Raw genomic sequence first — 13,595 nt, forward strand, 5'->3', positions numbered from 1 at the left:
TGTTCCACTGAACTTCTTCTTAAAGGGGAATTTTAAGAGTCCCCCTGAAAATTTCTTGCAGAGCTGGTTTGGAGGTCACATTTTCTTTCAGTTCCTGCCTGTCTTGGAAGCTCTTTATCTCTCCTTCCATTCTGAATGAGAGCCTTGCTGGATAAAGTATTCTCGGTTACATGTTCTTCTCATTAAGGACCCTGAATATATCCTGCCAGCCTTTTCTGGACTGCCAGGTCTCTGTGGAGAAGTCTGCTGTTACCCTAATACTCCTCCCCATAAAAGTCAGGGATTTCTTGTCTCTTGCTGCTTTAAGGATCTTCTCTTTATCTATGGAATTTGCAAGCTTAACTATTAGATGTCGAGGTGTTGAATGGTTTTTATTGATTTTAGGGGGGAATCTCTCTGTTTCCTGGATATGAATGCCTGTTCCCTTCCCAGATTAGGAAAGTTTTCAGCTATGATTTGTTGAAATACATATCCTGGCCCTCTGGCCCTTTCGGCACCCTCGGGAACCCCAATTAAATGTAGGTTTTTCTTCCTCAGGCTGTCGTTTATTTCCCTTAATCTATTCTCATGGTCTTTTAATTGTTTGTCTCTTTTTTCCTCAGTTTCTCTCTTCGCCATCAACTTGTCTTCTATGTCACTCACTCGTTCTTCCACCTCATTAACCCTCGTCATTAGGACTTCTAGTTTGGTTTGCATTTCATTCCATTGATTTTTAATTTCTGCCTGATTAGATCTAAATTCTGCAGTCATGAAATCTCTTGAGTCCTTTATGCTTTTTTCTAGAGCCACCAGTAGCTACGTAATAGTGATTCTGAATTGGCTTTCTGACATTGAATTGTAATCCAGATTTTGTAACTCTGTGGGAGAGAGGACTGTTTCTGATTCTTTCTTTTGAGGTGAGGTATGCCAGATTTCAGGTTGTACTACAAAGCTGTGGTCATCAAGACAGTGTGGTACTGGCACAAAAACAGACACATAGATCAATGGAACAGGATAGAGAACCCAGAAGTGGACCCTGAACTTTATGGTCAACTAATATTCGATAAAGGAGAAGGAGGAAAGACTATCCATTGGAAGAAAGACAGTCTCTTCAATAAATGGTTCTGGGAAAATTGGACATCCACATGCAGAAGAATAAAACTAGACGACTCTCTGGCACCATACACAAAGATAAACTCAAAATGGATGAAAGATCTAAATGTGAGACAAGAGTCCATCAAAATCCTAGAGGAGAACACAGAAAACACCCTTTTCTGAACTCAGTCACAGTAACTTCCTGCAAGATACATCCACAAAGGCAAAAGAAACAAAAGCAAAAATGAACTATTGGGACTTCATCAAGATAAGAAGCTTATGCACAGCAAAGGATACAGTCAACAAAACTAAAAGACAACCTACAGAATGGGAGAAGATATTTGCAAATGACGTATCAGATAAAGGGCTAGTTTCCAAGATCTATGTAGAACTTATTAAACTCAACACCAAAGAAACAAAGAATCCAATCATGAAATGGGCAAAAGACATGAAGAGAAATCTCACAGAGTCAGACATAGACATGGCCAACATGCACATGAGAAAATGATCTGCATCACTTGCCATCAGGGAAATACAAATCAAAACCACAATGAGATACCACCTCACACCGGTGAGAATGGGGAAAATTAACAAGGCAGGAAACCAGAAATGTTGGAGATGATGTGGAGAAAAGGGAACCCTCTTACACTGTTGGTGGGAATGTGAACTGGTGCAGCCACTCTGGACAACTGTGTGGAGGTTCCTCAAAGAGTTAAAAATAGACCTGCCCTACGACCCAGCAATTGCACTGTGGGGGATTTACCCCAAGGATTCAGATGCAATGAAATGCCGGGACACCTGCACCCCGGTGTTTATCGCCGCAATGTCCACAATAGCCAAACTGTGGAAGGAGCCTCGGTGTCCATCGAAAGATGAATGGATAAAGAAGATGTGGTTTACTATACAGTGGAATATTACTCAGCCATTAGAAACGACAAATACCCACCATTTGCTCCAATGTGGATGGAACTGGAGGGTATTATACTGAGTGAAGTAAGCCAATCGGAGAAGGACGCACATTGTATGTTCTCATTCATTTGGGGAATATAAATATTAGTGAAAGGGACTATAAGGGAAGGGAGAAGAAATGTGTGGGAAATATCAGAAAGGGAGACAGAGCATAAAGACTCCTAACTCTGGGAAACGAACTAGCGGTGATGGAAGTGGAGGAGGGCAGGGGGTGGGGTGAATGGGTGACGGGCACTGAGGGGGGCACTTGACAGGATGAGTACTGGGTGTTATTCTATCTGATGGTAAATTGGACACCAATAAAAATAAATTTTTATTAAAAAATTAATAAAATTAAAAAAATTAAAAAATTAAAAAAATATAAAAGTCTTCTGCACAGCCAAAGAAACAGTCCACAAACCTAAAATACAACCTACAGAATGGGAGAAGATGACCTATCAAATAAAGGGCTAGTATCCAAGATCTATAAAGAAATTATTAAACTCAATACCCAAGAAACAATCAATCCAATCATAAAATGGGCAAAAGACATGAACAGAAATTTCACAGAGGAAGGCATACACAAGGTCAACAAGCACATGAGAAAATGCTGTGCATCACTTGCCATTGGGTAAATATAAATCAAAACCACAATGAGATATCCCCTCACACCAGTGAGAATGGTGAAAATTAACAAGACAGGAAACAACAAATGTTGGAGAGGATGTGGAGAAAGGGGAACCCTCTTGCACTGTTGGTGGGAATGTGAACTGGTACAGCCAGTCTGAAAAACTGTGTGGAAGTTCCTCAAAGAGTTAAAAATAGAGCTACCCTGTGACCCAGCAATTGCACTGCTGGTTATTTACCTCCCAAGATACAGATACAGTGAAAACCTGAGACATATCTGTACCCACAAAGTTTATAGCACCAATGTCCACAATAGCCAAACTATGAAGGCGCCTCAGTGTCCATCGAAAGATGAATGGATAAAGAAGATGTAGTCTATGTATACAATGGAATATCTCTCAGCCATTAGAAACAACAAATACCCACCATTTGCTTTGACGTGGATAGAACTGGAGGGTTTTATGCTGAATGAAATAAGTCAATCAGAGAAAGACAAACATCATCTGGTCTTATTCATTTGGGGAATATAAAAATTAGTGAAAGGGAATAAAAGGGAAAGGTGAGGGATCCCTGGGTGGCGCAGCGGTTTGGCGCCTGCCTTTGGCCCAGGGCGCGATCCTGGAGACCCGGGATCGAATCCCACATCGGGCTCCCGGTGCATGGAGCCCACATCGGGCTCCCGGTGCATGGAGCCTGCTTCTCCTTCCCACATCGGGCTCCCGGTGCATGGAGCCTGCTTCTCCTTCCCACATCGGGCTCCCGGTGCATGGAGCTGCTTCTCCTTCCCACATCGGGCTCCCGGTGCATGGAGCCTGCTTCTCCTTCCCACATCGGGCTCCCGGTGCATGGAGCTGCTTCTCCTTCCCACATCGGGCTCCCGGTGCATGGAGCCTGCTTCTCCTTCCCACATCGGGCTCCCGGTGCATGGAGCTGCTTCTCCTTCCCACATCGGGCTCCCGGTGCATGGAGCCTGCTTCTCCTTCCCACATCGGGCTCCCGGTGCATGGAGCTGCTTCTCCTTCCCACATCGGGCTCCCGGTGCATGGAGCTGCTTCTCCTTCCCACATCGGGCTCCCGGTGCATGGAGCTGCTTCTCCTTCCCACATCGGGCTCCCGGTGCATGGAGCTGCTTCTCCTTCCCACATCGGGCTCCCGGTGCATGGAGGATTTGTTACCATGATGGTGATACATTTTTTTAAGAAATTGGGAGTGCATAAAGCCTCTTAAGATCTAGGATTAGAATTGGCACACTTTCCCTTCTGCTGTATCTGTTGTTCAAATCAAATATAGAAGAAAAATTATTCATGAAACTGTTAAATGGCAAGGGTGACTTTATTCAGGACAATTGTGATAGGTATAGAGACTAATGAAAAGTACTTTTGCAGTAGGGGAGAGGGATTGGGCTCAACTTTGAATACAAGGGAAAGTAAGGATTTATAGCCAAGTAATGGAGTTTTGAAAGGGGGATCAGTGAACAAAAAGTTACTATGTTGGTAGGGTAATTATTACTGAACTCACCAAACAGGATTCTTGTTGAAGGTAGGCCAGGGTGATCACATCTCTTACAAGGGATAGGGGGTGGGAAGAGGAACGTAATTTGATATTGAAATTAGAATATTCTGGCTAGACAGACTTGACACAATTCTTGTTAAAACTGTACTCATAGACATGAACAATGATAGGTCCTAGTTAGGTACAGGGGAGCTCAGCTTCTCCTTCCCACATCGGGCTCCCGGTGCATGGAGCCTGCTTCTCCTTCCCACATCGGGCTCCCGGTGCATGGAGCCTGCTTCTCCTTCCCACATCGGGCTCCCGGTGCATGGAGCTGCTTCTCCTTCCCACATCGGGCTCCCGGTGCATGGAGCTGCTTCTCCTTCCCACATCGGGCTCCCGGTGCATGGAGCCTGCTTCTCCTTCCCACATCGGGCTCCCGGTGCATGGAGCTGCTTCTCCTTCCCACATCGGGCTCCCGGTGCATGGAGCCTGCTTCTCCTTCCCACATCGGGCTCCCGGTGCATGGAGCTGCTTCTCCTTCCCACATCGGGCTCCCGGTGCATGGAGCTGCTTCTCCTTCCCACATCGGGCTCCCGGTGCATGGAGCTGCTTCTCCTTCCCACATCGGGCTCCCGGTGCATGGAGCTGCTTCTCCTTCCCACATCGGGCTCCCGGTGCATGGAGCTGCTTCTCCTTCCCACATCGGGCTCCCGGTTCCCGCAGTAAATAAAACCACACACGAGCTTATGTATGTTTTATAATGTCCAATTTATAATGAATTAATAATATTGGAATTTTCTTAAATGGGTGTTGGCCAGGGGTAGCCCTCATATCAACCTTGGGACACTTTCCATGTGGTTTCCAGAGGCATGAACAAAAATGACCTAGGTCAGGTTGATTTCACAAAATAAGTTGAATTGACTGAACTGATTTTGTTTGCTTAGGAAATTTTCAAAGATGGTCTCCATTTGTTTTGACTTTAACAGACTATTACTAAACTCTTCCTTCTTTAAGTTTCCTGCTCATAAATATAGTGTACTCTAAACTCTTAACAGACTCACCTGTAGATTGTTACAGAGTTTGCATGTCTGGAATTGCAATTCCTCTTCTAATCCCAAGTAAATTCATCTTTTTTACGATTTTGAGCCTGTCTTAATTTACCTCTTTATTTAGGTCAGCACAAGTTACAAGGATGACCCAAATACAAAGAAATACAGACGTCAACTCTTGAAAGGAGGAGCTTATGAGTCACATAAGCCACGGCCAGAAGGCAGTGACGGATGAAAAATTGGGGCCATTTTTACAATTACTCTATATTTTTACAATTAGTTTACTACATTAAAGAACTGGCAGTTATTTAGAACCAGTAAGGTTGAAGATATTGTATCTTTGTAAGTCTAGCTTGGATAATAGGGTCTGTCACGTTACTGTTTGGTGATTACTTTGTAGAGACATGTGTCTGGACTTTGTTTTTAGCATTTTGTTCTAAATTTTTGATTTTTTAAATAAGTGCCAAATGAAACTAATGCAAAAGTCTTTAAAGACAATAAACTTAAAAGTTAAACTTCTGGAAGAAGACTCAGAGTTTGAATCTGGAGTTGTCATTAAATAAATGCATGGTCTTAGACATTGTCACCTAGGAAATGAAACTAATAACTAACTTACACTATTGCTTAATTAAATGTCATACTGCAAGAAAAGAATTTAGCAAAATGCATTGTGAGCACTAAATAAAGGTTATGTAGTATCTAAACTCACACTAATTGAAAAAGATTTTCCTGTCATTTAAAGTCTAGATTTGCAAACAATTTTGTTTTCACATTTATTTCTAGGAATGCTTACATTTCCACAAATATATCTAGGTATTGTTTACCACAAAGAAGTATCATTTTCAAGGCCTTTGTTTCACTCCTTTGCAAGTTGTCTCTCGACATCTTGATACCAGCTGCTTTTAGACTGATATATGTCCCTTGGGGATTCATCCCTAAAATCGCCACCATAATAACTGAAAACAACCTGTAAACGTTAAATTCCAGTGATGGATCAGAGATAATAGTGCAGAATATCAATATAGAGAACTTAAAAACTAGATATCCATCAGATGCTGTATTACAATGTTTTAATTTGCACTCTACACTCTGCTTAGTATTTTGTCTCTTTATTGTTAAAATTGAAAACAATATTTAAAATAAATTTTGAGCAAATAGCTGCCATTATTAAGTTTTATTTTTCATAGGTGAATTAATATCCTTGTTTTACAAATAATATTCTACTTCCATTTATGTCTTGTTTTCTTCTCTTTTACAACTTACCCGGTCTCCATGCTTTATACTCTATTTTTTTCTTATTTACCTTTCTCCCCCTTCATATAACATAGCTCTTTTTAAAAAACTTATTTATGTCAGTATTCTGGTACTCTATTTAAGAAAAAAAAAACTATCAGATGTTATATTGTTTTAAATCATTCTCCTTTAATTAGAATATTTGATTTTAGGAGCTTAAAACAAAACCGTCAATTTTTCCAAGGAAAGGGAAAACAGGCAGAATCCTGATTAAAGGGAGCTACTAACAGAATTAAGACTGCTGCCAGTGGGAAAAAAAGAAAAATAGCGTTTTTCACATAGTTATAATGTATGCACTTAGGAATCATGAAATCTTTCCTGTGTGGATAAATTTAAGTACAAATTTGAAGTAATTATTCATGTAGTCCTGAAAAGCAAAACAATATTTTTGGTTTTGAAAAATTTTCTACTTCTATGCCTTATACAGAGATGTACAATGCATTGGAAGAAAGTAAATTAAGGATTTCTTTTTTTCTATTTCACTGTCAAAATCTTTAGGAACCTGTTATTCTTTCCTTAACAATAGAGGAAGGAGATTACTTGTATTAAAGTAAACCACTTATATAGTATTCGAAACTTTTATACATAGGTTTTTTGAAAACTTACTAAATGTCAGATGCTATGACAAATATCTAAATGGCTTAAGTATTTTAATCCTCATGATAACTCTTTGAGACAACTGCCATCATTACAGCCATTGTGCAGATGCGATTCTTGAGACATTATCTTCAGCTCTACAGGCTGCTATAACAAAATTAACAGAATGGATGATGTAAACAATAAACATTTATTTTTCATAGATCAAGAGACTGGGAAGCACAAGTTCACGGGACTAAGAGATTTGGTGTCTGGTGGGGGACCACTTCTTGGTTGACCGATGGCTGTCTTCTTGCTGTTCTCACAGAGTGGAAGAAGTAAGAGAGCTCTCTGGGATCTTTTTTATAAGGATGCTAATATTATTCATAAGAGCTCCACCCTTATGACTTCCAATATAAGTCCATTGGAGAATAGGTTTGAACATAAGAAACATAAGAAATTTGGGAGAACATGCACATTGGGTCTATGGCAGTCATTGAAGGCTAGATAATTTTCTCATGTTTGCATAGATAATAGATGAGGATAAAGGATTCAGAAACTATCTCTTTCACACCAATACTCATTATTATTTTTATTAAATACAGATATACACTCACAATGGTGGAGGTTGTCAATGTAACCGACAAGAATGTAACTATACCAATAATCATTTTCCAAAACTATCACATGATATTTGCTTTTGTCCAATTTTCAGCTTGACCATTTCCTAGCTGTGTGATCTTTGGAAAACAATGGAAACTAACCCATTATCTAGACTCTCATTTTTAAAATAATTAGAGCAGGCCCTACAAGAAGCGGTATGTTATTGGGATGCCTGGGTGGCTCAGTGTTTAAGTATCTGCCTTCAGCTCAGGGCATGATCCTGGAGTCCCAGGATTGAGTCCTACATCAGGTTCCCTGCATGAAACCTGCTTATCCTCCTTCTCCCTATGTCTCTGCCTCTTTCTGTGTCTCTCATGAATAAATAAATAAAATCTTTTAAAAAATTAGAGCATATACCAGATAGAATTATTATTAAAATTAATTAATTTAATGCAAATGAAACATCTTTAATAATACCTGTCACACGGTGAAACACTATGTAATACTTATTTTTGTTTGTTGAAGAGTCCGTCTTTTCCAATGGATATTCTTTCCTCATTTGTAAAAGAATAGTTGACCATATAGTTGTTATTCGGCAGTAAATATCTTATTTTATTGAAGACTAGTTGACTATATAGTTGTGGATCCATTTCTGGCTTTTCTATTCTGTTGCATTGATCTATATGTTGGTTTTTGTGTCAATACCATACTGTCTTGATTACAGTTTTGTAATACAGCTTGAAGTCTGGGATTGTGATGCCTCCCATTTTGCTTTTCTTTCACAGCATTTTTTTGGTATTTAGGGTCATTTTTATTTCATATAAATTTTAGGATTGTCTATTCTAGCTCTGTGAAAAATGCTAGTGGTATTTTGGTTGGGATTGAATTGAATGTGTAGATGGCTTTGGGTAGTATAGACATTTTAACAATATTTGTTCTTCCAATCCATGAACATGGAATGTTTTTCCAAATCTTTGTGTCTCCCTCAATTTCTTTAATAAGGGTTCTAGGGTTTTCAGAACACAAATCTTTTACACCTTTGGTTAGTTTATTCCTAGGTATCTTATGGTTTTAGGTGCAATTGTAAATGAGATTGACTACTTGAGTTCTCTTTCTGCTGCTTCATTAATGGGGTATATAAATGCAACTGATTTCTTTTTTTAATTTAAATTCAACTAGCCAACATATAGTACATCATTACTTTCAGATGTAGAGTTCAGTAATTCACCAGTTGCATGTAACACCCAGTACCCATTACATCCTGTGCCCTCCTCAATGCTTGCACCCAGTTACCTTATCTTCCCATCCACCTCCCCTCCAGCAACTCTGTTTGTTTCCTATAGTTAAGAGTCTCTCATGATTTGTTCCCCTCTCCAAATTCTTCCTATTCTGTTTTCCCTCCCATTCCCTGTGATCCTCTGCACTATGTCTTATATTCCACATATGAGTGAAACCATATAATTGTTTTTCTCCGATTGACTTATTTTGCTCAGCATAATACCTTCCAGTTCCATCCATTTATTTATTCAAGTATAATTATCACACAGTGTTATATTAGTTTCAGGTGTACAATATAATGATTCAACAATTCTATACATTTCTCAGTGTTTATCAAGAAGAGTGTACTCTCTATCCCCTTTATTTATTTTGCACATGACCTCACCCACCTCTCCTCTGGCAATCACTAGTTTGTTCTCTGTATTTAAGAGTGTTTGTTGTCCTTTTTTCCTTTGTTCATTTGTTTTCTTAAATTCTACATATGATTGAAATCATGTTGTATTTGTCTTTCTCTGACTTATTTCATTTAGCATGATACCTTCTAGGTTCATACATGTTGTTGCAGATAGCATTAATTTCTGATTTCCTATTTTTTTAAATTCCTTCTTCCTATTTTGAGGGTTTATTCTGTTTATTTTTTCATAAATTAGACATTAACTCTTTGATATTCACCCATTATTTTTACTTACATAAACATTTAAGACTATACATTTCTTTTTTTAAAAAAAGATTTTATTTATTTATGAGAGACACACAGAGAGAGGCTAAGACATAGGCAGAGGGAGAAGCAGGCTCCATGCAGGGAGCCTGATGTGGGACTCGATCCTGGGTCTCCCAGATCACACCCTGGGCCAAAGGCAGATGCTCAATGGCTGAGCCACCAGCTGTCCCAAGACTATACATTTCTTACTAATTTCAGCAGTAGCTGCATTCCACCCCTTAATATCTAATAATTTCTTCTCATTCTTTTCTTTTTTTTCTTTTTTTTTTTTTTTTGAAATGGATGAGGAGAAGGGCAGAAGAAGAGGGAGACAGAGAATCTGAAGCAGGCTCCATGGCCAGTGCAGAGCCTATTGTGGGGCTAAATCTCACAACCCTGAGATCATGACTTGAACTTAAATCGAGTTGGACACAACCAACTGAGCCACCTAGGTTCCTCTCTTCTCATTCATTTTTAATTAGCTTATAATTTTCATTAAATTTTTATTTTTGATACTTTTTTGAAGAAATATCTTTTAGTATTTCCAATTGCACAATGGTTATTTCATATTTTTTCTTATTTTTAAAGTTTTTTACAGACCACTCAGTTTCAATACTCAGTCTAAATTTAATTAATATTTCTCTGACAAATGCAAGTATATTAAAAGATTTTTAACCCAAATCAATTTCCATGGCTTAGTCCTTTAGTATTATAGAGTTTTTGTCCTTTGTATTATGTTAATACTACAAATTAATGTGGTCAGTATTTTAAATTTACCTCTATTTATATAATTTTAAAATGTTCATTATTTTTTATGACCTATGCATCTTATTCTGGGATTATTTCTATATATCCTCAATTAATAATGTAAAATTTCCTTTAGTGGATGCTGTATTGGCAGTAGACACTTTCATTATTGTCAAAAAAAAATCTTTTTTTTTTTTTTTTACCGTCTTTCTTGGAATGATTTTTCTGGGTATGTAATTTTAGATTAAGAGTAATGCTTCCCTAGCTCTTTGAAGGTGGCATTCCACTATCTTCTGGTTCCATTGTGTTTTGCTAAGTTATCTATAAACAAAAGAGTGTTATTAAGCCAGGTCTCTCAAATATATCTAAAAAATAAAATACCTAATTTATAGTGATTTATATCATTCAATAATTTTCATAGCTATATCAAGCCAGCAATGTGACATTCTGAAAATGCAGTTGAGGAGATAAGTGCAAAATAGACATTTCTTTTTAGTTTAATGCCTTTATTTCACTCAGGCTGAAATTTTGGGAATACCTCTTTGTGATTTGCTTCCCATCCTGTTCTTTTTGCCTGTATTACCTCTCATTTTCTTCTGTTCCACCAATCTATGTGAACTTGATTGTATGTATCCTTCTGTACTTTTCTCCAAGTACTTATAATTACATTAAAATATACATTTACATATGTACATATTAATGTGCACAGACATATATATGGGAAAGTGTCACTATTTTGTTTACCAAATAATTTGAATTACAAAGACTTCTCTGAATTTTCCATTTGTCTCCATATTTTGTAAAAATAACACTAATGAGAAAAAATTCATACAGGCATAATTTATTTAATAATTTATTTATTGATTACCATTAAATATTTCCAGTATTTTACCACTAACTAAATGAGGCCATAAACATAATTGAAATAAAAAACAAAAAGCAGATGTGTTGATTCTTAATACTCCCACTGGAAATAGGGGCCTTGAACTTAGAGAGCCTTAATCAAATAGTGAATTCTATTCACATTTAGCCACTTTGCCAAGGAAAATAGCTCCATCCTATTTAGTTGCCTAATCCCTGATAACAGCAGAGAACCTTATTTTGCTAATAAAGGATCAATTGAGTGAGAGGCTCTGTTAAGCCCTAACAGCAGGGTCGCATTTCTTTTAGGAAATTTCCCCTCCACTTCCCACACTTTCTCTGGTGATTTCTGTCTTTCAATAGCACGAGATCTGCCAAAAATACCCAAGATACTTGATTAAAATGAAGTCCCCAGGGATCCTACCAAGTTAGGCTTATGGGCATGAGGCTCAAGTACCTGCTTTAACTATAAACCCTGCCATGTAGACACAACATTAACAAATAAAGGATTTCTCCGGAGAAAACAACTAACAATGTCCATGAGCCAGAAAGGGTGTAATAGAACTACTTAAAATGATTCATTATCTGGATAAGAAATTACTCTGCTGCCACCAAAAATGAACTGAAACCAAAATGTCATATCAATTTTATCAAACACCATGCTAAAGCCCAAGGAAAGATGTCACCTTCCACAAGTGCTCCTGTGATCTTACACTTCAAGCAGTCCCCTGTGTTATGGATTCCTTAAAAGCATCTTCTCTGAACAACATATGTCCCAAACTCCATGAAATCTGCAGAAGTGATCCACATCTGCTTGAAACTGCTCAGAGAGGTCACAATGGATGCACCTATCCATGCAGAAAAACATCTATCAGGAGAAGCTGTAATCTTGATGGGAGTTCCTCTGGAAGCCAGCTGTTCCAGTTCTTTCATAAGTCTTTCCTCAAGCCCAGGGAAAAGAGTGGTGCCCCCAGACAGCACAATTTCTGCAAAAAGATTATTTTGGATGTCAGTGTCACACTTCATAATGCTGCTGGACACCATTTTGGAGAGTCCTGGGTTGTGAATACCCAGCTGATCGGGTGCAAAAAGAATTTCAGGCACTTGGTGCAGCTGGTCTCCAATGTAGATAACATTTCCGTCTGGCAGTCTGTATTCTCTCAGAACCTCTTCTGGCCTCTTGCATATCTCTTTCTCTGGCTCCAAGGCCACATAACACAGCTTCTCTTTGATGTCACCAACTAAGGCCTTATTGAGTATGCAAGGGAAAGTACTTCCACTAGAAAGGAGGAGGCGAGTGAGGTGCTCTGTGATGTCCCTTCCTGCCACATAGAGCTTGGTGACAGCGTGAGGCAGGGAATAACCCTCAAAGATAGGGACTGTGCAAGTGACCCCATCCCCACTGTCCACCACTAATCCTGTGACAGAGGCAGAGGCATACAGTGCTACCACTGCATGATTGGACAGGTAGAAAGCAGGCACATTGAACGTCTCAAACATTACTTCGGCCATCTTCTCTCTAGTCTCCCTTGGGTTCAAGGAGGGCTCAGTCATGAGAACAGGTCGTTGACAAGGATTTACTCCTAGTTCCCACTCAAAAAGATACTTCCAAAGTTTCTCCATTTCATCCCATCTTGTTACCAGTCCACGCTCAATGGGGTAGTGCAAATGCAAGGCCTCATATTTGTATAGGGCTTTTTCTCCCACAAGGTACTTTTTCTTAGTGGCTTCTGATGATGGCATGTTGAATTTAGGATACCCCACAACAGAACTGATGATGCGACGGGGTCCAATCTCTCCAGACAGACCTGCTTTGCAGAGTCCTGATCCATTGTCAAAAATTACAGCTGGAATATCTAATACATGTGGATTAAACATGTCTGAAGCATGCTCTTCCGAACTTCAAAAAAAAAAAAAAAAACTCTTTGGCACTTTGTATGACAACAGGCACCACTGGAAGTTTTAAAACCACAGGATTCCAAAGTTCTCAGGTTAACACTCAGGAGGAGCTAGCAGGCTGTCCCCATTCCCCCAGAATACCCCATCTTCAACCCATGAATCTTGTCCCCTTTCAGGCATCCCAGGGACTGCTATGGCAATTTCAGTGATGATGCCTCCTATGTAATAATCTAGCCAAGGCAACAATTATCCTCAGAGAGCAACAAAGGGATTTTAAGGGGTGGGGTCTCTGAGCCACCAATACTCCTAGCTTGAAGAAACATGAAAAAAGAGGAAGGTAGGTGCAGCTGGGTGGCTCAGCAGTTGAGTGTCTGCCTTTGGCTCAGGTCATGGTCCTGGGGTCCTGAGATGGAGTCTCATATTGGGCTCCCCACAGGGAGCCTGCT

The 13,595-nt window shown here is 39.1% G+C and overlaps 1 protein-coding gene across 1 annotated transcript; it reads right to left on the bottom strand.

Annotated features, from left to right (window-relative positions):
- Nucleotides 1-11,994: 11,994 nt before the first annotated feature.
- Nucleotides 11,995-13,128, bottom strand: ACTRT1 (actin related protein T1). Its single transcript, XM_041740278.1, has one exon. It carries the CDS (start codon nt 13,126-13,128, stop codon nt 11,995-11,997), a length of 1,134 nt encoding a protein of 377 aa, XP_041596212.1.
- Between the last annotated feature and the right edge of the window lie 467 nt (nt 13,129-13,595).

The sequence above is a fragment of the Vulpes lagopus genome, chromosome X, assembly GCF_018345385.1.
Source record: "Vulpes lagopus strain Blue_001 chromosome X, ASM1834538v1, whole genome shotgun sequence".
Lineage (NCBI taxonomy): Eukaryota > Metazoa > Chordata > Mammalia > Carnivora > Canidae > Vulpes > Vulpes lagopus.

Excerpts from the sequence above, each read along its gene's own strand:
- ACTRT1 (XM_041740278.1), bottom strand. The coding sequence starts at position 13,128 with ATGTTTAATCCACATGTATTAGATATTCCAGCTGTAATTTTTGACAAT.